The sequence below is a fragment of the Dromiciops gliroides genome, chromosome 3 (genome assembly GCF_019393635.1).
Source record: "Dromiciops gliroides isolate mDroGli1 chromosome 3, mDroGli1.pri, whole genome shotgun sequence".
NCBI classification, from domain to species: Eukaryota; Metazoa; Chordata; class Mammalia; order Microbiotheria; family Microbiotheriidae; genus Dromiciops; species Dromiciops gliroides.
This window is the reverse complement of record NC_057863.1, coordinates 207,117,544-207,141,127: the sequence shown is the minus strand read 5'-3', so window position 1 is coordinate 207,141,127 and position 23,584 is coordinate 207,117,544. Positions and strand designations below refer to the sequence as shown.

General features: G+C 35.3%; 1 protein-coding gene across 1 annotated transcript in view; it reads right to left on the bottom strand.

Moving 5' to 3' along the window:
- EPHA3 (EPH receptor A3) overlaps window positions 1-23,584 on the bottom strand; it is a 420,397-nt gene that overhangs the window by 45,003 nt on the left and 351,810 nt on the right. Inside the window, exons 12-13 of the mRNA XM_043996808.1 lie at window positions 13,169-13,230; window positions 10,422-10,631 (exon numbers count right to left, since the gene is read on the bottom strand). Coding sequence (XP_043852743.1) covers window positions 10,422-10,631; window positions 13,169-13,230 — 272 coding nt within the window. The remainder of the gene's footprint in view (window positions 1-10,421; window positions 10,632-13,168; window positions 13,231-23,584) is intronic.

Below are 23,584 nucleotides of genomic sequence, written 5' to 3'. Positions count from 1 at the left end.
TGGGGCTTTGGATTTATGAACTTTGCTCCTTTCTGCTAGGATCAAAAACTCAGGGAAAATATCTAGCTATTTCTGAAGTTTCTGGCCCTTTTCACTTCTTGATTTGATTACAGCATTGCTAATTAACTTCTTTCCTTCATAGAAAGGTTAAAAGTATATTAAGAATGATAAATAGAAGTTGCATGACTAAGGCTCTTGTGATTCTGTGAAGGTACCATAGAATATTGAAATTCAACTCCAAGGTTAACTGGAATAGCCCAAGGCTTTTCTCATTCTAGCTAGAAATAGTACATAGTACTTAGTGAATGAAGGAATCACACCAAAACCCTGTTTTTGAAAGATTTACAACACATTTTTATAGAGCTGATTGATTTGAATTAAACATCTGGCTAAAGTGCTAAAATGTTCAGGAACCTAACTGAATTATGTTCCTTCTATTTGGTTGAGGGAATTGAGAGCAAGGAAGGGAGGGACATATGGTTAAAAAAAAAAAAAAGGATTTGCCGAAATCTTTGGTGATTTGGCACAATCCTCCCATGTCTATTGAGATTTCCTTAGATGTTTACCTCTCTACCGAGTTAGAATAATCTTTTCCTAACCAGAACTTACACCTCATAATTTTGAGCTATGTTAGATCATACGAAAAATGACAAAAAGGTTTTGGATTGTGTACTTCGGGAACTTGAATTACTGGAGTTTGTAATAAGAAAATGTATAGTCTACCATTTTATTTGAGGGATAATTGAAAAGAAAAAAATGATTGAATTGTTTCATCTAAGGTCTACAAATTTAAGAAATCATCAGGAAATCTAGATATCATTTCTTAACCCCCATGGTAGAGAGAAAGATGAAGGGGAATCCAAAGAAGACTTCTCTGGGGAGCCATCTTCTCTAATTCCTAGTAGTTCAAATCTATAGACCACTAGCAGAATGGATCCAACAGACATCGATTCCCCAAGGGATTAGAAATAGAGAATTGCTCAAAAGTAGCAAAGATACAAACCTCAGAACTTTAAAGATTCTTCTCATTATTTGAAATGCATAGGATTTCCTGAAAGGTAGGACAATTTTTGTTTCATTGTATTAAAAGTCATGACATTCTGATCCAGGAAATGAAATATAAAAAACTGACTTTCCATTAACTTTCAGGGACAGATACAATCTGAACATCTGGAAATTTTAAGTATTACATACTCTCTGTAATACATTCCATTGAATATTTCATTGTAAAAGAGCAGCATACTTGTAAAAACCATGGGTCACTCTGAGCATGTTTCTTGTTACTGTCCTTTTAAATGTCCACATTTCAGATTTTTCTTCTAAAAATAGCTTACTAATTTACAAATGCATTGCATTCCACAAGTGCCCAGGTAAATAAATTGTTTAGAACTTGGAAGATAAGGTTTTATCAAAGACATGAATAAATATGTGCACATGTATATGTTATAATGGACATTTTTCTTCCAGAATGGTCCATAAAATCTATGTAATTTAATAAACATTTGTAGCTATGTATTAGAATAAATTCCATCCAAGGAATTAGTGCCAGAGCAACTTTAACTGCTATAGCTGAATATGACTACTTAAAATAAATTGAGGTAAGGTAATGAGGGGGATAGCTCTCTAGGAGGATCAGGCAAAAATTCAGCTTCTAATAGAAAAAGGAAGGAGAAAAACTAATCACTCCTTTGCCAGAATAGAGAAGAATAAGAATTGGATGTCCAGACAAAGCTTTTGTTCCACAGAGACAACCTATTGTTTTGTGTGTTTGTGTGTGTGTGTATACACATATACAAAAGGAAATATAAATATACAGTTTCTGTCCTCAAGGAATTTATAAGTTATTAGGGACATAAGACATGTAAACAAGTACCCTGAAGTTCTGATACATGAATTGACAAAGTTAAATAGAGGAGGGTACATTTCTGGGAGAGGGGAATTCCAGAAAGCCTCATGAAAGGTTTCATGGAAGCAAAGAAATCTGAAAAGGGTCTTGAAGAAAGAAAATTATTTTCATTGGCAGAAATGTGGAAGATGGCCCTTCCAGACAAAGGAGATAAATTATACAAATACATGGAGGTGGGAAATAGCTAGATAAGGGGATTGTATGTCTATTAGTATTAGTGTTATTTGTCTGGAATATGAGTTGCTCTCAAGGAACTAACATTCTAGAAGGTAGATAATCTCAGTGGAAAGGGACAGGGGGAATTGGGAAAAGACTCCTGCAGTTTGATTTGAGCTGGGGCTGGAAGGAAGCCAGGGGAACCAGGAGGCCCCAGGTGAGGAAGACAAGCATTCAAAGTATGGGAGACAACTTATAAAAAGTCACATAATAGGGATATGGAGTTAGTGTATGAGGAACAGCAAGGAGGCCAGTATCATTTGACCACTGAGTATATAGAATGGAGTAGAGTTAGGAGACTGGAAAGAATATTTTATGCTTGATTCTACAGACATCAGGGAACCAGTGGAGTTTATTGAAAAAGGAGATAACATGGTTAGACTTAGATTATAGGAAGATCACGTTGGTGGCTGATCAATAGGTGTCCTGGAGTAGGGAGACCCTTGAGGCAAGGAGAATAACCAAAAGGCTATTGCTATAGTCCAGGTGTTAGGTGATAAGAGCCTATAGCAGTGTAATTTTATATAACACAGATTTGTAAATAATAGGACTTGGCAACAAATTGGATATATGACCTGAATGTAGGACAGGAGTCAAGGATGACACTGAGTTTGTAACTCTGGGTGACTGGGAGAATGGTAGTTTGTCCCTGATGAAAATAGGGAAGTTGGGAAGGTTTTTTTTTTGGGGGGGGAGGATAATGAATTATGAATTATCTTTGGGACTCATTGAGTTCAAGCTGCCTATGGGACATCTAGTTTGAAATATACAAGAAACATTTGATGATTTGGGATTGGAAGTCAGGATAGAGATTAGGACTGGGTTTACAGATCTGGGAATCATCTGAGTAAAGAGAATAATTGAATCTATAGACACAGCTTAGTTCACCAAAGGAAGATGATATATAAGAGGAGAGTAGAGTCCTCAGGGCAGAGGGTAGGGGATACCCACTGTTAGTGGATATGACTCGAATAAAGAATTATCAAAGGACAAATTAGGAGCTTTCCACAAACAGGTTTTTGTGTGTTTTAATAGCAGAATTGTCTACACAGTCATACAAATAGCCAGGAAAATATAGGGATGTCAAGAGCCTATGTTTATTTTTGGTGATTAGAAAAAAAATGAACTCAGATGAACAAAAGAGAAGGTGAGAAGTCCACAAGATTCCTTGATAGCTGCTGCTATAGACTTAACTTTATTCAATGATACAGCAATTATCAGTATCAAATGAAGCAGAAAACAGGGAGTCATATGTTCAGCAAAGGTCTTTGCCAGAATTATAGAGAATATTCTGGGCAAAGGCCAAATGGAAGATGGATGCCCTGTAGATAATGAAATCTCACCTGGTGCTTTGCTTGGAGATGACATTGTCCTGTTTATACTGAGTATGGAAAAAGTCAAGGCTTTTCTAAATGCTGTGAATTCATTGCAAATTTTATTAATCTATTAAGTGCCTACTGTGTGTAAGACAATATGCTGGGTTTTAAGGACATAATAATAAAATCCCTTCTATCAAGGAAATTACATGTTACTGGGGAATACAACACAAAAGGCTTCCCCATAGAGAGGAGAATAGAAACTGAGCCTTTAAATACACCAGGGATTGTAAAAGACTTCAGTGGAGTGAATGACAACCATGGGGACTCACAGATGTAGACCAAATAATCCACATGGGGAAATGGATTAAACATTCTTGTTTGCAGAAATCACATCATTTAACTTCACTAGTAGCAATGTATACTACCATCCCCATTTTAAAATTTCCTATGGTATTTGGACTATAGTTACCTCCTGATTAGCAAAAATAATGAGCCCTATGAAGTGGTGACACTCTTCAAATTAGCATTGCATACTTCTACTGAGCTATAACAAATCACCATATTTTACATAATTGTGGCTTCAAAAAGTACAAACTCACATACAGTGAGACTACTTCACAGATTCATTGCTGCTGTTTTCATGTCTGACTCTTTGTGACCCCATTTGGAGATTTTTTGGCAAAGATAATGGAGATGTTTGTCATATCCTTCTCCAGCTCCCTTTTTCTTATGCCAGGCCCTGTATTCCATCCACTGTACTACCTAGTGGCTCAATTTGGACTTAGCTACGTTTATAAAAATTAACTATTGATTCTCTTAAGTGTGAGTTACTTTTTAAAACTTTTTATTTTTTGCAGGGCAGGGAGGGTTAAGTGACTTGCCCAGGGTCACACAGCTAGTAAGTGTCAAATGTCTGATTCCAGATTTGAACTCAGGTCCTTGTGAATCCAGGGATGGGGCTTTATCCACAGATCCACCTAGTTGCCCCCATGACTTACTTTTTAATCCAATAATCAATGAGTAGATGTATTACTAGAAGACCTGAATCATATATTTAAGAGCTAACTTCAACATGTTTTTATTTTCATAAATTCTAACAGAAGCAGAAGTATCCCTCATTTCTCATCCATTAGCAACAACAATAATAATGATACTAATGGTTGATGTTTACATCACACTTTGAGTTTTATATGATACTTTGAGCACATTATTGGCTTTATTCCTCACAACCCTATGACAGATACCACAAATATTATTATCTACATTCACTTTAGAGAAGGAACTAAACTAAAAGATTTTCATTGCCATTTTACAGAGAATGAAATGAACTGAGGGAAATGTTTTAGAAGGTAAAAAATGAAATTGTCTTGCTATTTTCACATTACAATAATAACTTTACTTTGTAAAATATGTTCTCCTTCCACTTAAAATGGTTTCTTTATGTATGTCTTTTTCATCTGAAAATATAGCATTTGGGACCTGGCTATAGATTAGTTGTGGTAAGAGGTAACACACATACACGCAGACAGAGAAGTCACTTGATTAATTGTTACTTGGCCTGTATACAGTATATAAGTAAATAAGTTAGTAGCCAAATTGGCAAATACCCACACAAGCAATCGATCCAAATAAACTAGGCTTTCAGAATGACTTTAGTTTGCCTTACTTTTAATACCAATTATGTGGCACATCAGGTCATAAAATGAATTAGGAGATCAGAAGCAATCAGAATTAATCCAATTAAAGTTATTATATGATTTCTGAGAGGAACATGGTATATAAAGGGCCCATGTTAGTATAAGGGTTTAAATTTTGCCTCTGACATATACAATTATGTGGCCACAGACAGACAAATCTCTTTATAAGACTACAAATTTGGGGTAGCTAGGTGGTGCAGTGGATAAAACATCAGCCCTGGATTCAGGAGGACCTGAGTTCAAATCCAGGATCAGACACTTGACACTTTCTAGCTGTGTGACCCTGGGCAAGTCACTTATCCCTCATTGCACTGTCCCTCCCAAAAAAGACTACAGATTAGAGCCTAAATTGCTGATCTGCAATTGGTGGAGAGAATTTCCACCCTGAGAATTTCCCACATCAACTGAACTCTATTTCTAGACCTCTCCTGCTCTTAAAGTATCCATTGTATTTGTGACTCTGCTGAAAAGCAAATTAACCAGAAAATTGTCAACTTTCTCTCCTTCTCTCACACTCTGTGCTCTAAAAGTTCAAATTAAGTATAGACCTAAGTGCTAACATCTTTTCAAGATTGTGAGTTCTTTTTTTGGGTTTTTTGGGTTTTTTGCAGGGCAATGGGGGTTAAGTGACATGCCCAGTGTCACACAGCTAGTGTCAAGTGTCTGAGGTCGGATTTGAACCCAGGTCCTCCTGAATCCAGGGCCAGTGCTTTATCCGCTGCGCCACCTAGCCGCCCCCCAAGATTGTGAGTTCTAAAGTCTTGGTTCTGGAATGAAACCCATGCATTCATCTGTAAATGTAGAAAGGCACACTTCATGCATTTGCATAGAATGCCAACTTTTCTGTAAAGAATCTCTAATGAAAAACAAAACAAAACAAAAAATTATTCAGGGTTAGTGCATTCTTATGGAGAACATTGGGATGAGGTTAAAATGAATCAGAATAAAAAATAAGATGTGTGTTAGAGAATCAGAAACATATGATTAAGTTTTCCTTACAATTCCCTGGAACTAAAGGTGGGGAATAAAAGCACCCTCATGTTTGTTTTCCCTGCAATAGCAGAAAAAAAAAAACCTAAGGGATATTGTCTGCTGAAAGAACCTGCTCATCTCAAATGAAAAACAACATTGAACCAACAAAAAGGACTTTCAAGTTCATTCTGCAACCCTGTATGAACAATGGCAGATATGCCAAATTTCCCACCTTTCCTGGACAAGTTGATCCATTTCAACATTCAACATCATTGTTTTACTGATTAATATTTACCACAATAGAGACAACTTATAACTGTGGATAGAATGCTATTCCTCAAAAACAAGGGGAACTTGGTTTCAAGGACTACCTGTCATACCTATTAGGCTGTGAGACCCTGGGCAAGTCAATTGAGCTCTCAGTTCTCTAGGTCTCAGCTTCTCAAACTGTCGGTCATGACCCCATATGGGATTGAAAAACTGAATGTGGGGGTTGTGAAAAATTTGGCAACAGCAAATAGTTATGCATATCTCTTTTATACACCTATATACCCAGGATCACGTAAAAACATCTCAGGTAAAAAGCAGTCAAAAGTAGAAAAAGTTTAAGAAGCCCTGCTCTAGGCAACTCTCTAGGGTCCATAATTTGCAGAGATGGTGCTTACCTGCAGTAATAAAGAGAGTTCTATCACCTGAAAGTTTCCCAAACTAATTAAATCACTGTTTCAATCCTTATCATCTGTCTACTGAAGTAGATCCTTTAAGTGTCAATACTGGTTATAACCTAAGTGATTTGGGTAATGGCACTTTTTTGTACCCTCACACATATTTTATAACTATATAGCACCTTGCCTATAGATTCTCAATAAATATTTTGAAGCAACCTGCTTGAATGCTTCAATTATTGTAGTTTCTTAAGATTTATCAATGAAGTCAGAGGTCTAGTCCTTATCTCCATTCCAAGTTATTCGACTTAGAACTGGGAAGGAAGTGGACTACACAGTCAGGGACAATCCACTGGAATATGCATGCAAAACAATAAAAATTCCTACTTTAAAAAATGAGAAAAAAGAGAAATCACCAAGTAATCCCCATCACTATTTTTGTTGATTCTGTTCAACCAAAAGGAACACTGGAAGTATAACTAGAGGAATTCAGGCAATTCATTCCTTCAGACTTATATTGTACCATCACATCAAAGTTTATTGTTGTTCTGTCATTTTTCTGTCATGTTCAACTTTTTGTGATCCCATTTAGGCATTTCTTTGCAAAGATACTGGGATGGTTTGCCATTTGCTTCTCCAGCTCATTTTAAAGTTGAGCAACCTGAAGCAAACAAGCTTAAATGACTTGCCCAGGGTCACACAATTAGTAAGTTTCTGAGGCTAGATTTGAATTCAGGAACATGAATCTTCCAGACTCTAGGCCTGCAAATCTATACACAGTGCCACCCAGTTGCCCTTCACACCATCGAACAAAGCCTAATAAGTCATTTCACCTTTGGAGAAACTATATATAAATCTTTAAACCTTTACTTCAGTGTAATGTTAAGGTAAGATTTCTAACAGTAGCTTCCTTGCCCTTTATGCTAGTTTAATCAAAAACTCTGAATCTCCTCATTCTCTTCACCCTGAATCTCTTTCTATAAGTAAAGGACTTTTTATTTACTTAAATTACCTTGCAGAATTGTCATTTATACTTCTTACAACTTTAAGATACCACATAAAAGTGTTAGCTATGTATCTAGATGTAGGACTGTAAAAATCTTATAACTGATTCACTGATGAATCAGAATTCAGGCATCCAATTGAGTTCCTGATCCAGATTCCTTGAGGTATTATCAATGCTGGAATGTTTTCATTCACTGAAGAAGAATTTAAGTTTTTGGAAACACTCCAAAATAATTCATCATCAACTTTACTGAATAAAGTAGGTGACCAAGAAGAGTAAAATAATTTGATCCTGCTCTGCAAAGAAATGTGACTATGAAGCCCTGCAAATGCTCTTCTTAAGTAGTCCTTAAGCTGCACTTGAAGGAAATTCCCCATAGAAGAATTTGTTTGAGCAATAAAAGCATCAGAGGAATGAGTGTATGGTCTCCCAAGGTGACTACAATGAAGGACAGAAGTCAATAACCAATTATATGCCTATGTTTGTATGTGTGTGTGTGGTTTAAGTTTCATTACTTTATGGCTATACCTTATATTTAAGAAGATTTTTTAAAGTTCACATTAAACACATTATGCCATTTATGTGTGCATGTGTATATTATATCTATGTTTAATATATGTATAAAATTTAATTAGTAATTTAGTAAAGAATATTTTAAAAATATCTAAATTCAGCTCTTGTTTAAAAAAGACCATATCAAGATATATTTCACTGTTTTTAAAACTAGAAAGTGTGGGGGTATTCTAGGAATATTCTGGGTTACTAATAGTGAGTATCTCTAAATATTCATTTAATCATATTGAATTGATGCAAATCAAGGGTTTAGGTTTGGTGGAGTATTTGATAATTTCCTCTCCCCCCCCCCCTCCGAAAAGGTATCCAACAGAAATATACTGGAGACAATTTTGTTTTAGCAAAAACTAAAGAAGTTAAAAAAAAAAACAGCAATGAGAACAATAAGGTGTTTTATTGCTTTTCTTTTACTGAGGCCAAAGCACTTTAGGTATTTGCTTCATCTACTCTCACACAAAGCCTAACAAAGTGGTAGGACAACTATAAATTATTCTGTTAGAAAATAAAATCAAAGTGGCTTCTGTAATGCTGGGGCTCCAGAATGAGATCACTGTTTCAAAGTGATTTCCTGGAGAATAGCCTTTTCTAATGTCCCCTGGAGTTGAAATTGATTAACCATGATCATGAGGGATACTTTGTCCTTTAATCAGCAAGGACCTGATATCAAGAAGGAAGGAAAATTCAAGTTACACAAGGTTTAAAAATTTTAGGAAAATTACCTTTAATCAAATAATTTGATTGAAAGGTTTTACTTTTAAGTATAGTATTGTAAGGAAGACAATGAGTTTGTGCTTTTCAATAACTATTGTAGTAGCTCACCTAATAGAAAAGTGTTATGTGTCTTTTCAAAAAATAGGTGAAATATGCATGAAACAAAAAACAATACTCCTTGCAAAATAAATCTTTCGGATTTCCATTTATTATTTTGTAGCATCAGATGTAAGTTTAATTATTAAACAAATGATATAGTGCTGCAAAACAGTGGCCAACTGCTTTTGTTAGTGATCAGGGAGAAGAAAAATTGAAAATTTTGGCTAAGATTTTTGTCAAAGCTTTCCAATTTAATCAGCTTTGTAGAACAGTCTGAATTTGCTGGCCATTGTTCTGAATTGCATTTGATTGGCCTGCTGGATATTAATATGCTTCTTGCTTTCAGCTTAATGAAGTTTTCTAGCAGGCATGAGGTTATTAATATGCAAGCAAGGCAGTAAAACCATTCTTTAACATCTAGGTTCATGTAAAGAAAAACAAATTCAGCTCATGATGCAGCTAAAAATCATGAAAATAATGTGATGACTTACACTACTTTGAGAATTCCAATTCCTAAATGCATATAATAAGGTATATTAAATTCTTAGCAATGCATCTCTTAATGCTGCACAATTGTATTTTCTTTGTTCTCCTCCTATTGTTGGGGTAGTAAGGTGAACCCAAGTCTAGGATTTTTAGAGTTTTACTTCAGACTTTCATATACACTATAAGACCTTTGAAGTCTTTAGTTGGGTAATAAAAATGGGACTGTCCACAAAAAGAATTAGTTCTTTGCTCAATGGCCCATGGAGAAGAAAAAAAAATATGGCATTGTAGAGTTTAAAAAAATGAAATAATAACAGAATTCATGTACTAATTTTCAACACTCTACAAAGTGTCCTGGTATTTTGAGAGTTTGTCAAACTATCATTGTACAGTCAGAACATACCTTAAGTTAAGTAAGCCATACATACCTAAGGAATTGTAAAAATTTCAAATCTGCAAGCCTGATTTTGCTTGTTTTCAGAAAAGAAAGGGCATACAGATTATAATGGGATTACATTTCAGATTTCATTCAGATTTGCAAAGAAAAAATATTTAATATTAATCCCATGGATAATAACAATTTCATATTAATCTTATGGGAAAAATCCATTCATTTACCCACAAATTCATAAGACACTTAATACTTAAGAAATTCCTAAAAGAAGAGAAAAAAAAGTATGTTAAAAGAATGTTTGGCTGGGTTAGCAAATGTCTTAGACTTACTACAAGTCAGCATGACATCAAAAGTAAAGAATAAAAAGTGCAACTTACTCTTGTTGTATAAGCAGCTTCTGGGTCATCCTCTAGAACTCTTGAGAGGCCGAAATCAGAAACCTTGCACACCAGGTTGCTGTTGATAAGGATGTTGCGTGCAGCAAGGTCACGATGAACGTAGCCCATATCTGATAAATACTTCATTCCAGAGGCTATCCCTCGAAGCATCCCTACTAGCTGGATGACTGTAAACTGGGCATCATGTTTCTGAGAAACATTTGAAATAATGTTATTAATAAGTGTCAGTTTCTCCACAAAATGATCTGGTTCTCGTGCTTGATATTAACTCTTTAATCAGGTGTCTTTAGACCAACTGCACTTACATTCTGCCCAATACCTAGACTAAAAACAATAATGATAACATCAGCAACAACAGAAAGTAGCAAAGTGATTAGATATATTCACAAAATCCCTTTAAAAGCACAAAAGCATGTCCCCTTTCTTCCTCTTAGTTTTGGGTGCCAAAATGAGACTTTGATAGTTTTCATGTGGCACACAGAATTACAGTTCAAAATCTTTCATTAAAGTTAAGAGATCAACTAGAAAGGAACCCTGAGAATGTCTTTCATGGAATCAGATAATCATAGAATATGAGCTTTGCAAAGGATATCAGAGACTGTCTAGTCCAAACCCATCTTCCATTTTACACATGAGGAAACTGAGGTCCTGAGATGTGAAGTGATTTGTTCATGGTCACATTGTAAGAGAATTGAAATTTTAACCCAAGACTCTCCAATTCAGGTATTTTTCTAGCATACTAGTCTCTTTCCTAAGATAATGTGAAGTACTTAGGGTAATCAATTGATTACATTTCTTCAGTTCCATGCTAATTTATAAAGTATTTCAATCAGGAAAACTTGAAGACTTCTTCATTTTCAAGATTTAATAGATAGAAGATAAACCAATTAATTGCAAAATACTTATTTCATTCCTTCAACATTCAACAATGAACAGGAGCACCCATTTTCATGTCAGAAGACTCGCCTTGATTCCTAAGAAAATTCAGGCAAGTAATTGTATATCTACATTGATATAGACATCAACATCTCAGTTTTCTCATCTGCAAAATGATGGGGTTAAATTAGATCCTAGGTTCATATATTTAGAGCTAAAAGAGATTGTAGTGACTATGTAGACCGACCCTCTTGAATTACAGAGGAAGGAATTGTAAATTTAAGAGGAAAAATTATTTGCCCAAGGTCACATAGATTTTAAGATATCAGGGGTAAGGTTTGAATCCGGTTCCTCTAAATCCATTGTCATTTTACCATGTTGCTTTTGACTAAGACTGAAGAACATAGTTCTTCATATATATACACAATTACATACCTAAACACATATATGTATATATGCATATGTATATGTTATGATAGAAAGACTTTATTATGGGAATAAGAATGTAGGATTTTTTGGAGGGGGATGCAATCACCACTTATCTGTGTTTTCTTTCCTTGTTAGACTATGGTATTTGACATCAATTTGACAGTAGAAATAAGATGTGAAAATATTTACAGAAGCACTGTGTCATAGGAAAATTGTGAGATTGGTTATCTCTTAGTATTGGTTGATTTTAGTTAAATGCAACAAAATATAACACATCCTAGTATGGGTGATCCATCTGTGAGATCATTTTCCATGACTACTATTATATTTTTACTATATATATGTATATATGTAATCTATAATTTGTATATTCTAAATACTCTGAGGGCAGCAACTGTTGATTGTTAACCTTTGTGTCCCCTACAAACGCCTACTGTAGTATTTTCAAGGCAGTGTGCATTCAAGAAATATCTATTGAATGAATAGCTAGATTGATTTCTGAGACCGCACTTCACTTATTGGATAATCTAACAGTTGTGCTGAACCATAGTGATATTCTTGTAAAGGGAGAATATGTCACCTTCCAATGGTGTGATACAGGACTCATGCTTATTTGTTAAAGAGACAGAACCATTTAAGAGATGGATGGGCTTCTAATAAGCAGCAGAGACTGCTCTAAAGATGGAAACTAAAGGAGCATTTCTTTCTAGGTGGATGTTATTTATGACCTGTCTCTACAATGCTTCTTATTTATTGTTTTACCTCACATATATCTTGAGGCAGCATACAAAGTATGAGAAAGGAGTTGTTCAGGTTTGGTTTTGAGAAAAATAAATCTGAAAACATTAACATTTGGTTGCTGGGAGAAGAGGGCATGATTTTATAGTCTTCCCTTTACCACTTCGTGCCAAGAAATTTCAGCTCCTATCAATAAAAGTTTGCATTTAAATACTGAAAACCTAATGCTTGGCACAATATTAGAGGTTGTCTATAACAGTACCAACAATTCATTCCATTTGTATTGGGCAAGGGAAAAAACCCAGACAATACTCTATTTACTGTTACTTGATGGACATGTCACAATATTAAATTGTTAATTTAGCCCAGATGATTCGAATTTACAATAGCAATTTCTAGTCCATCAGATCAATTGTTCTGCAGATGGAATGCAGTTAATAATGCTTATGTGCTATTCAAGATTTTTTTAATGTGAGCAGAAATCGAGAAAGATGTCAAATTACAAATGAGTGTAGCACAATATGTATCACAAAAAGGTGTATCCCAAACCATGCAGACATTGTGGAAAAAACAAGTGATATTTTTTACCAATAAAATTTAAAAACAAAAAAAAATCACTAAAAGAAATATCTTAAAGAAAACATTAATGGAGTTCCTCATTCATTAGTGATTCTTGTACATACTCGTAAGAAGCTGTCCAAGGAACCATTCTCCATGTATTCCGTGACAATCATGACTGGTTTACCTGAAATATATTTTAAAAAAATGATTAAATATCTTTTTGGATGTCAGAGAACATAACAATATGCATTTTTCAAAAATATATTTTAAACTCAGTTCATACATTCACAGGATCTATATGTAGAACCAGAAGGGAACTAATCAGCACCTTCCCCAGCCGCGACATTTTACAAATGAAGAACTGAGGCCCAGGGACACTAAATAACTTGCCCAAGGTCACAGAGATTATAAATGGCATAGCTGGGATTTAAATGCTTGCCCTCTGATTTCAAATCCAAAGCTTTTTCCCAAAGCCTTTTAGCGTAAGTCAGTATCTGACTGGACATGTTAACAGAATCGATGATAACACAAATCACAGAAATATATAATAATCCAAGGCCTCAACTTTGCTTTGCAACTCCTAAATTAGACTTATTATTAAATGTGTTAACAAGTTTCAAAAAAAATTTTTTTAAATGAAGTGGGAAATTGATTTGAGTTTTATATTTTTTTCTCCTCCTCTATGGGGAGGTGTTAATGAGTCCTGAAAGACCAGAAAGAAGGCTTAAGAGGGACAGGACAACAGGGACTGTTACAACAATCCCTAAAATGATTATCAGTCCCTGAATAAAACAAGACTGGTTTAGATTTATGAAAATATTTTTAAAGCATTCTGTAACGTTTGACTCTCATTTATCTCATCTCATTATAGATTAAGAGGTAGAAGGAACTTTAGAAGTCATCTGGAGGATGGCTAGGTGGTACAGTGGATAAAGCAGGGGCCCTGGATTCACAGGAGGACCTGAGTTCTCATCCGGCCTCAGACACTTGACACTTACTAGCTCTGTGACCCTGGGCAAGTCACTTAACCCTAATTGCTCCTCAAAGAAAGAATTCATCTAGGCAAACCCTTTTATTTTGTAGCTAAATAAGCTGAGACCCAGAGATAGTCTCAGAGTCATGATTCAAACCCCAAAGTGCTATGCCACCTTCTGACTAAATCAATATGATGATCTCCTCTCTCTCTCTCTCTCTCTCTCTCTCTCTCTCAAAACTCACACATACAGAGTCATTCAGTTGTTTTCAATCATATCTGACACTTTGTGATCCCATTTGGGGTTTTCTTGGCAAAGATACTGGAGTGCTTTGCCTTCTCCAACTAATTTTCCATATGAGGAAACTGAGGCAAACAGGATTAAGTGATTTGCTCAGGGTCACATAGTAAGTGTCTGAAGCTAGATTTGAACTCAGGAAGATGTCTTCCTGGCACCCTCTACTTTGTCATCTAGATGCCCATGCGTGTATGTGTATGCATGTGTGTGTGTGTTTTTGTGTGTATTACAGGTAACCCAAAAGGCAATAGAAAGCCACATGCTGGGTATAAGCAGATTATCTGTTATCAGTGTGTCTTGCACAGTAGATGGGGATAAGTAACTAGAAAAGAAGGTGAGTTGTTCTTGTATGAAAGTGACAAATAACAAATGAGCGATCGACTACTATTGCATTGATAGCCATTAAATTTTAAAAGAAATGTAGGAAGACTTTCAGCTTATTGGGTAGGTTTTCTGTGGAAGAATGGAATAACTACACTAATGAAATCACAGATTCAATGAATTTCAGAAGTATGTAATGAAAGATTTTAACCTTTTATATATAAATGTATGTATATATGTATGTGTGTATATACGCATATATATAACTATATAGAAACATGATGTAGTTACTTCACATGTCATTCAACATTCAAAAGAGCTTTCCAGAAAAAAAATTTGATCTATAGAATCACTGTTATATAGTGAAACTAAAGTAGGCAAAGAGGCTGGGGACTTAGACGAACTCTCAAGTCAATAATGATGATGATTGTGGTGATGACGACGACGACGATGATGATAAATAATGATAATGATAAAAATAACAAGAACAATATTTACATAGCATCTACTATGTGCTATGCACTATGCTAAGTGCTTTACAGATATTATTTTATTTATTCCTTAATATAACCCTGGAAGTAAGTACTATCATTACACACATTTTACCACTGAGGAGAAACTGAGGCAGACAGAGGTTAAATGATTTGCCAAGGATCTCATAGCCAATAAGTTCAAGGCTGTATATGAACTCAGGTCTTTCTGATGCCAGGTTCACTTCTCTATCCACTATACCACCTCGCTATCCCTGAATAGCAGTTTAATTCAAACTTTTATTAATTACCTACTATGTTCTTTGTAGTATACTATGCACCTAAAATATTCTTATCTAGTGTAAAACAAAGAACATAATAGGTATTTAATAAAAGCCTGTTGAATTGAATTAAACTGCTATTCAGGGATAGCTAGGTGCCACAGTGGATGGAGGAATGAACCTGGAGTCAGAAAGACCTGAGTTCAAATACAGCCTTGAACTTATTGGCAATGAGATCCTTGACAAGTCACTTAAGCTCTGCCCTCAAGCAGCTTCTATTTTATTCAACAACATGCAAATAGATCAGTAAATACAAAATAACTTAAGGAGAAAGAAAACACTAACAATTATAAGGATCACAAAGGGGTTTCCCATAGATAGTGACCCCCTGAGCTGAGACTAAACAAAAGGATTCTTAGTGGGACAAGGGAGTACATTCTGATCAAGGGGGCTTGGACAAAGCAACAAGAGATGATGCAGAATTGTGTGAACAACAAAAAGGTTCATGTAAATCTGACTCTCTAGTTCTAAATTAGGAGAAAGTACGAACAGAATATGAACTGAGGGGACTAATAAAAAAAGGATTTTTCTGTCAACTTTCTCCATTTTCCCCCCAAACCAAATTCATACTTTATTTGAAAAGGGAACAATTACAAATCAGAGAGGTGCATGCCAAAAAGAAGAGGCATCATCTGCTTTTTCTTGCTCTACAAGCTAGCCTCTGCCTTTCTGCTAACTGATACTAGAGTGTGCATCAGAATTCCATCAAGTGTATTACTCACATTTATTGTGCTATCCAGAACCTGACTGTTCTGTTGCAATGGCTAATATCTAGAAGGCCTTTTCAAAAAAGCTCTAAAACCACAGACTCTCTAAAGCTATAACTGATTTCCTCTAAGAGTCAGGAGGCATGAGCTCTAGTCTTGCCATTAATAATATCTGTGTGACACTGGAGAAGTTACTTAACCTCTCTAGGCTTCGTGATTCCAACTTGTAAAATGGAGGAATTCGATTATATGCTCTCCAAAGACTCTTTCTGATCCAAGTTTTTATTTTTTTTTTTAAATTTGGCTAAAGACTGTTCATTTTCACAAAGTGGACAGATGAGGTATGCACGGAAGATGAGAAAGGTAGGAAGAAAGGGACTAAACAATCTTTTTGTAATCTACAGTGGCTTTCCCCAAATTTCAAGAATTAAGGCTATTCTGTAATAAGGGAAAAACAAATTTAAACAGATTTGCTCTTTTGGTACCTTGCAGAATGGAAAATTGGAAATCATCCCCAATGTTTCTATTTCTTCATGAAACGCAAATTGTGGCTCTGCGGCTTCATCTCTTCTTTCTCTATTTTTAATCCTCATAAGTGACAATGGTTGTGAATGACATGAATTATAGACTTAGAACCCCAAAGGTTATACTTAATTCACTTAGCAAACTGAATCTCTCCCAAGACAGGAAACAACCTCTTTTTTCCCATTCCATAAAAATTCTCCCTCTGACAGTGAATTTAGTAATCAACGAATGTATCCACATAAATTACAGTAAGGAAACAGAATTACTCATAATTGTTGTGCAGTCATAGAACCTGACTGTCCTGTTTTAACTAGGAAGGTCTAGAAAGCCTTTTAATGCCCTGAAACTATGGAATTCCTGTACCCTAGAACAGAACTGCAACTGACCTCATCATATTCAGGAAGAAAGGTAAAATTTATGTCTTCCTCTTGGCCTTTGATCTCTCTCAAATTGTTTATTCAATCCTTGTGGATTGATCCCTGAGGAAGTTAATAGCTAATATACACACATGTATGTATATATAAACATAAATATGTAATTTATGTTTATATGTATGCATGTGCATGTGCTTTTACAAAATTTTATATAATATATTAGTTTTCATATTTTATTAGAGAAGAATGCATAAATCCAGAAAACTGTGATAGTTGGAGACCACATAGATGCAAATATGTATGTATGTGTATGTATACAAATATGCATATGTGTATATATGAATGTGTATTTTATTGCTTAACTACCAGTTTCTCTGCATTCTTCCTTAACTAATAAAATACTTGTGATACTGACATCCTTTATGAATTCAGACCTATGGAGAAAATAGTCAAATTTTGCCTTAAACAATCAACACTCAAGTATACCTAGGTCATTATTGAATTTGTGCATTATCTAGGCCCTTTGCTTATCATTTTTCCCCTCCTGGCTCTGAGACTTGTGATCTTTACATTTCTCATTAGCATTTCCCCATCAATATAGCCAACCTCTGTATCCAAAACATATTTTTCACCAGAGTGAGTCAACCAACACATTCTGATAGAAATGGGAGGGAAAAAATTATAAGGAATCTAGCTTTAGTTTAAATACTTTAATGTATCTCATGAATATTTTAACAAGATAAATTAAGTTTTAGGCAAGGAGAGATTCCTCCAAAAAAAAAAAAGGGGGAATTGCTTGAAAAATATTTCCATTTGAAATCACCCTTTCCATAAAACTGTATCATTTTTATCTCCCTCAAATTCTAGTCCATGAAGCTTTTTGAACTATCCTCACCTATCACCCTAATGTTCAGATTTACCTAGCTCTTGAATACTCGATATATTTACATTTGATCCATTATTCAAACGTTTGCATTTTTCCTTTTATTTCTTCAGGACCAGGGCCATGTTAGCCTATTGAGGGCAAGGGGGAGGTCTTCCCGATCAACAAAAATGGTCAGTGATAAGTTTAGAACATAAATCCCTAATTTTTATTCACATTGATGATTAGAGATAAATGATTAAACTTCCGCAGTTAAGGATAATCTACCATTATTGATTGAGTGACTTAGTGAAGACTACTGACCATGGAAACCCCCTGCCCTTTCTATTCTAAATCTAGGTCTGAAAGGATGAAGAGGTTAAAAAGAAAAGTCAAGGGATTTCAGAGGCAGCATGACATATCTATCTTCAATTTTCTCCATCATCTTTTTTTCCAGAAAAAGAAAATTTGAGGCCAAATAATAACTGATAACGCTAGAAAGAATGAAAGATTTTCCACTTTTGGAGCCTGCCACTGCTTACTAAATGTGGCTATTTTGTAGATATAATAATTATTTCACTCAGTCATTTAAAAATACTTTATAAATTCCTAAGTGCCATTTCAAAATTCCAAATAGGAAGCAACTACTACCCTTTTTAACATCAGAAACCATGCATCTCTCTCTCCTCAAAAGTTAGAAAAATCTAACTTCATCATCATTATTCTAACTTCATAAGCAACTAATTCATGAGAATACTAGAGGAAAAATTTGGGAAAATCTTAATACTGTCATGTGATCAGGCTGAAGGTGGTATGAAGAAAGAACAAATAAAAATGAAGCTGAAAAAAGCTAATCAGAAGAGAGTAATTCAGAAATATATCTCCCCACCCCACCATGAAGGTGGCTACACAATCTGCTTTGTTTTATTTTGATTTGGATGAAAGCATTATATTAGTTGATACACAAAGTTATTTTTCCTGAAATATTTTACAGGAAGACTAATTTACTAAGCCAAATTCTCATCCTGTGAACATCCAATAAAATCACTTGAAAACATCATAGTAATCTTTCTCAAACTCTGTTTTTCTCAAGTCATTCTCATTCTCAAGATCCTTCAGTGATTGTATTAGCAATTGGATTGAATACGAAAGAATCATCTAGGAACTTAAAACAACCAACTTGGTTAATGATTGCCACAGCTTTCAAAATGTAGTGTAAGGCTGAATAACAAGAACAAACTATTTACTCATTCCGCCTCCATCACTCTGGTTTGGAACTCATCAGTGCTTATTTCTAGGTGGTATCATAGCAAATAATATCTTAATCTGTATGTAACATGCTGAGGTTGACAAAGCACATTCCTATTACCACCTAGTGAGAGGGGATAATTCTAGTATTATTAAAGCTATTTTTATAGATGAGGAAATTAAGGCTCAAGAAGAAGTGTCAGAGCAGGAGTGGATAGAGTCACTACAGTACTTCTTTCCCTTACATACAGTACTCTCTAATATAACATCATCTATTTCATGTACATCTTCTTTTTTTTAAGTGAGGCAATTGGAGTTAAGTGACTTGCCCAGGGTCACACAGCTAGTAAGTGTTAAGTGTCTGAGGCCAGATTTGAACTCAGGTACTCCTGACTCCAGGGCTGGTGCTTTAACCACTGCGCCACCTAGCTGTCCCATCATGTACATCTTGAAACTATACTTGAGGAACTTTGAGGGCAGGGATGATACTTTCTAATCATTTTATACTCTATCCTCAGCCCTATCTATTAATACTGAGCTTTGGAACACAACAGGAATATGCTAAATGCATATGAAACCAAAACGTCGTGTGAACAAGCACTGGGTATGGAGTCAATGGATTTTTATTTGAATCTTTGCTCTGCTACTTGCTGTGTGATTGTGCTCCTTTTCTCCTATTGAGCAAATCATGTAATCTTGGGACCTTTATTTCTACACCTATAAATGAAGGGTTGGGAAGCTAAGTGGCACAGTGGATAGAGTGTCAGGCCTAGAGTCAGGAAGACTCATCTTCCTGAGTTTAAATCTGGCCCCAGACACTTACTAGCTGTCTGACCCTGGTCAAGTCACTTACCCTTGTTTGCCTCAGTTTCCTTATCAGTAAAATGAGCTGGAGAAAGAAATGGCAAACCACTCCAGTACCTTTTCCAAGAAAACCCCAAATGGGGTCAAGAAGAGTTGGACACAACTGAAACGACTGAACAACAACATTACCAAAGGATATGTTGCATGGTTTATATGTATGTGTGTATAGATAGATTTCTATATGAATATAGGCCCTTATGAAGATTAAGTTTGTACAAGGGCTCTAGTGTAAAATATTCTGATTTTAATAATGTTTAGCACTTTATTTTCAGTGTTAAAATGTGCCTCATTGTGCACCCTTTAAAATCATTTCTTCTAGCTGTGGGAAAGAAATGTTACAAATACATACAATAAAACTATTCTTTCTTGGAATGAATTGCTGTGTAATAAGAAAAAGTGCCCACTTACATTGAAGAGAAAAGAAATAAAAACGTCCAACATTTAAAAATAACCACCTCTGGCTTATTTGTCCTCTGATATGTGGAATGCATTTTATTCATTAAGTTAAAATGTACACAGTAAGAAACACATGTTCCATATAACTTTAAAGGAACGTTCTATGCTCATTCATCAAAAATGCAACCATTAATACATGATAACAACTTATGTCAACGGTGTTTCTAAAATTTATTATACTAACAGGCTACACATTTCTGTAAATTATTAGTGAACTAAGCAGCACATGTGTGTTGGCTATTAAGAGTACTGTCTAGAAAGCACCCCTGAGACCCATGCAGAAGACAAGTTTAGAAAGGAAGAAATATGAAACAAGGGACTAATGTAGCACTGGAACAAAAGAATGATATCTTATTCAAGTAATGTACCCCATCACATCTGCGGTAAGTAGTGTAAGGTATGTACAACCAACCCAATGACCAGGCCTCTGATGTAAAGTGTATACTTTAAAAGCTTGGGCAAAACATGTCATACCAGCCTCCTAAAACCCAAAGTCATGAGATAAAGGCACCTTGAAGGACTTTGGGAATGAAAAGTTACTACCAAGTCACCCCCTTTTTATTTCCCCACTAAAAGTCCAAGGATTAAAACCCTCAGTAACCTCTTTTACAGTAATGCCATTAATCTATTTGATAAAAAAGTAGATACTGCAATTGAGAAGACACAATTCAAATAGAGAAACAAAACTGTTGCAATAACAGTTTAAAGTGCTATATATACAAACAGCCAAATGTGGAATTATTGTATATGTTGTTAATTTTTTTTGGTGCTTCATTTAGAGAAGACAATACATCTTTTATTTTTCGGTTTTTCTGAAGGTCAGACACTGTTTCTGCCTCCCCTTGTTAAAAGGTAACATGAACATTTATATTGAAGACCATTGGGACAGAAACCCCAGTATTAAAATTGTTAATAGCCCAGCTGGAAATAAGCCAAGAATATAATGATTGAATAGAGAATTTGCTTACACTCACTTGCAAAAGAGAAATCATTAGACTTAGTGTCTCAAAGAATATTTTTAAGTATGCAATTAAAGAGCAATGATAAGCAGAATTGCCCATGCTGAAAGAACAAGTTGGAGAATCTGAAAGAGTGAGAGACAAAATGGTGAGACACAGAGATAGAGCATAAGAAAGATAAGAAGAGGCAGAGACAGTGAGCGTGATGGTGAGACAGAGAGACAGAGACACACACACAGAGAGAGAGAGAGAGAGAGAGAGAGAGAGAGAGAGAGAGAGAGAGAGAGAGAGAGAGAGAGAAGGAGACAGAGAGAGAAAGAGACAGAGAGACAGAGAAAGAGTGAGTGAGACAGAGAGACAGAGAGAGGGAAAGAGAGAGGAGAGAGAAAAGAGAGGGAGAGACAGAGCTCATGAATTGGAGACTGTACAATCAAAATTAACCATTTTAAAAAGTCATCTTTATTTTCCAATTCTGGTGTTATCCCTTTGTAATGTAGTAGAAGGAGCACTGCAATTTGTGTCAAAAGAACTAGGTTTGAGATCCTGGTTTCTTTTTCTTTTTTTTTTCCTTTTTTTTTTGCGGGGCAATGAGGGTTAAGTGACTTGCTCAGGGCCACACAGCTATTAAGTGTCAAGTGTCTGAGGTCAGATTTTAACTCAGGTCCTTCTGAATCCAGGGCCAGATGATCCTCTGCATCACCTAGCTGCCCCAAGATCCTGGTTTCTTTATTGAGTCTTGGCAGTTTACTTAACTATATCCTTAACAGTGTCCTCATCTATAAAATGAGTATGATGATACTTGTATTATCTGTATACTATCCTCTGAAGACTGTCATGAAAAAATTTTTTTTTTGGAAAATTTGAAGTTGGATATGAATGTAGATTATTAGTATTTGTTTATTCATCCTATTTATCAGTTTTTCTATTTTTTTGTTTGTTTACTATACAATTCTCAATCAGGTTGTGATCCTTTCAACTTTCTATGAGTGATACCATAGTCTTTGTAAAGAAAGAAAAAAAGAGTTGGGTAAAAGAATGTGTTTTAGTTATAAAACATTACATTTCTACACTATTCAGTGTACCATGCTAGCTTCATTCTAAGTCATTTCTTTTACTTCCAGATGTTATAATGTACCAGGCTAATAGCTCTGAAACCCTCCTCTAAGAGATCCCACAATCTAATCCTGGGTCTGGAACCCCATTATGTTTGTAACATATAAGATTGCTGGGATTTATATAGACAGATTTGGCAGACCTTACATACTTCTTTGGCCAGGGAGATATAGCAAATGTAGGGTTCTTACCCTAAGAATAAGCCATTTGTAATCTATATGGGTATGTTACAAGATCAGGCATGAATATGGTGTTTTTACATATATTACTTACAATTTATATCACGTTTCTTTTTCCCCCCTTTCCTACATTTGGGGTTATTTTAAAGAATTTCCTTGACTGACCATAAACATGATCATTTTATCTTTCCTAGAAAAGTCACTTCAGAAGAAGAGCAAGCAACTTAAGACACAAGGGCTGCTCTTCATTCTTACTTATACCATTCTAGGGATCTTTAGTTAGAGAAAATGGAAATGTACACATGATAGCATGCTTTCAATAATGCATTATTCTGGAAAGAAAGAACTCTATTATCTAATTAAAGTTAATAGGGTAAGTGAACCTGCCAATGATATTGATTCTATGCCTATAGAAACATTTACAAATATTGCCCAAGTCTAGAAGGAAGTGTATCATGCATTGCAAGAAGACTCCAAAAAGCTGTTTTGATGCCATAGGTGGTAATAGAGGTGAAATTTGACCCTATGCTTCCTAGATAATTCAGCAAGGTGTATAACTACCTCTCTGGAACATACCAAAATTCAAACCTAAGCCTTTATCATTGTGCTCACAACTACAATTCTTAGGGCATAATTTGAAAAGAGCTTCCCCCCTCCTTCAAGAAAGCAGCCTGACAGTGTTGCTATCTGTAGTCTCCTTACGCTTTGGGTAAAGTGTAAAACAAAATGAACAGTGCTTCAAGTTAGACTTTGAATATCTAGTTGAATTTCCTGCATATATGCTAACCTACCCACACTTTTATACAGGAAAATGCAAAGACAAGAATTCCCTAAAGAATTTCTGGAAA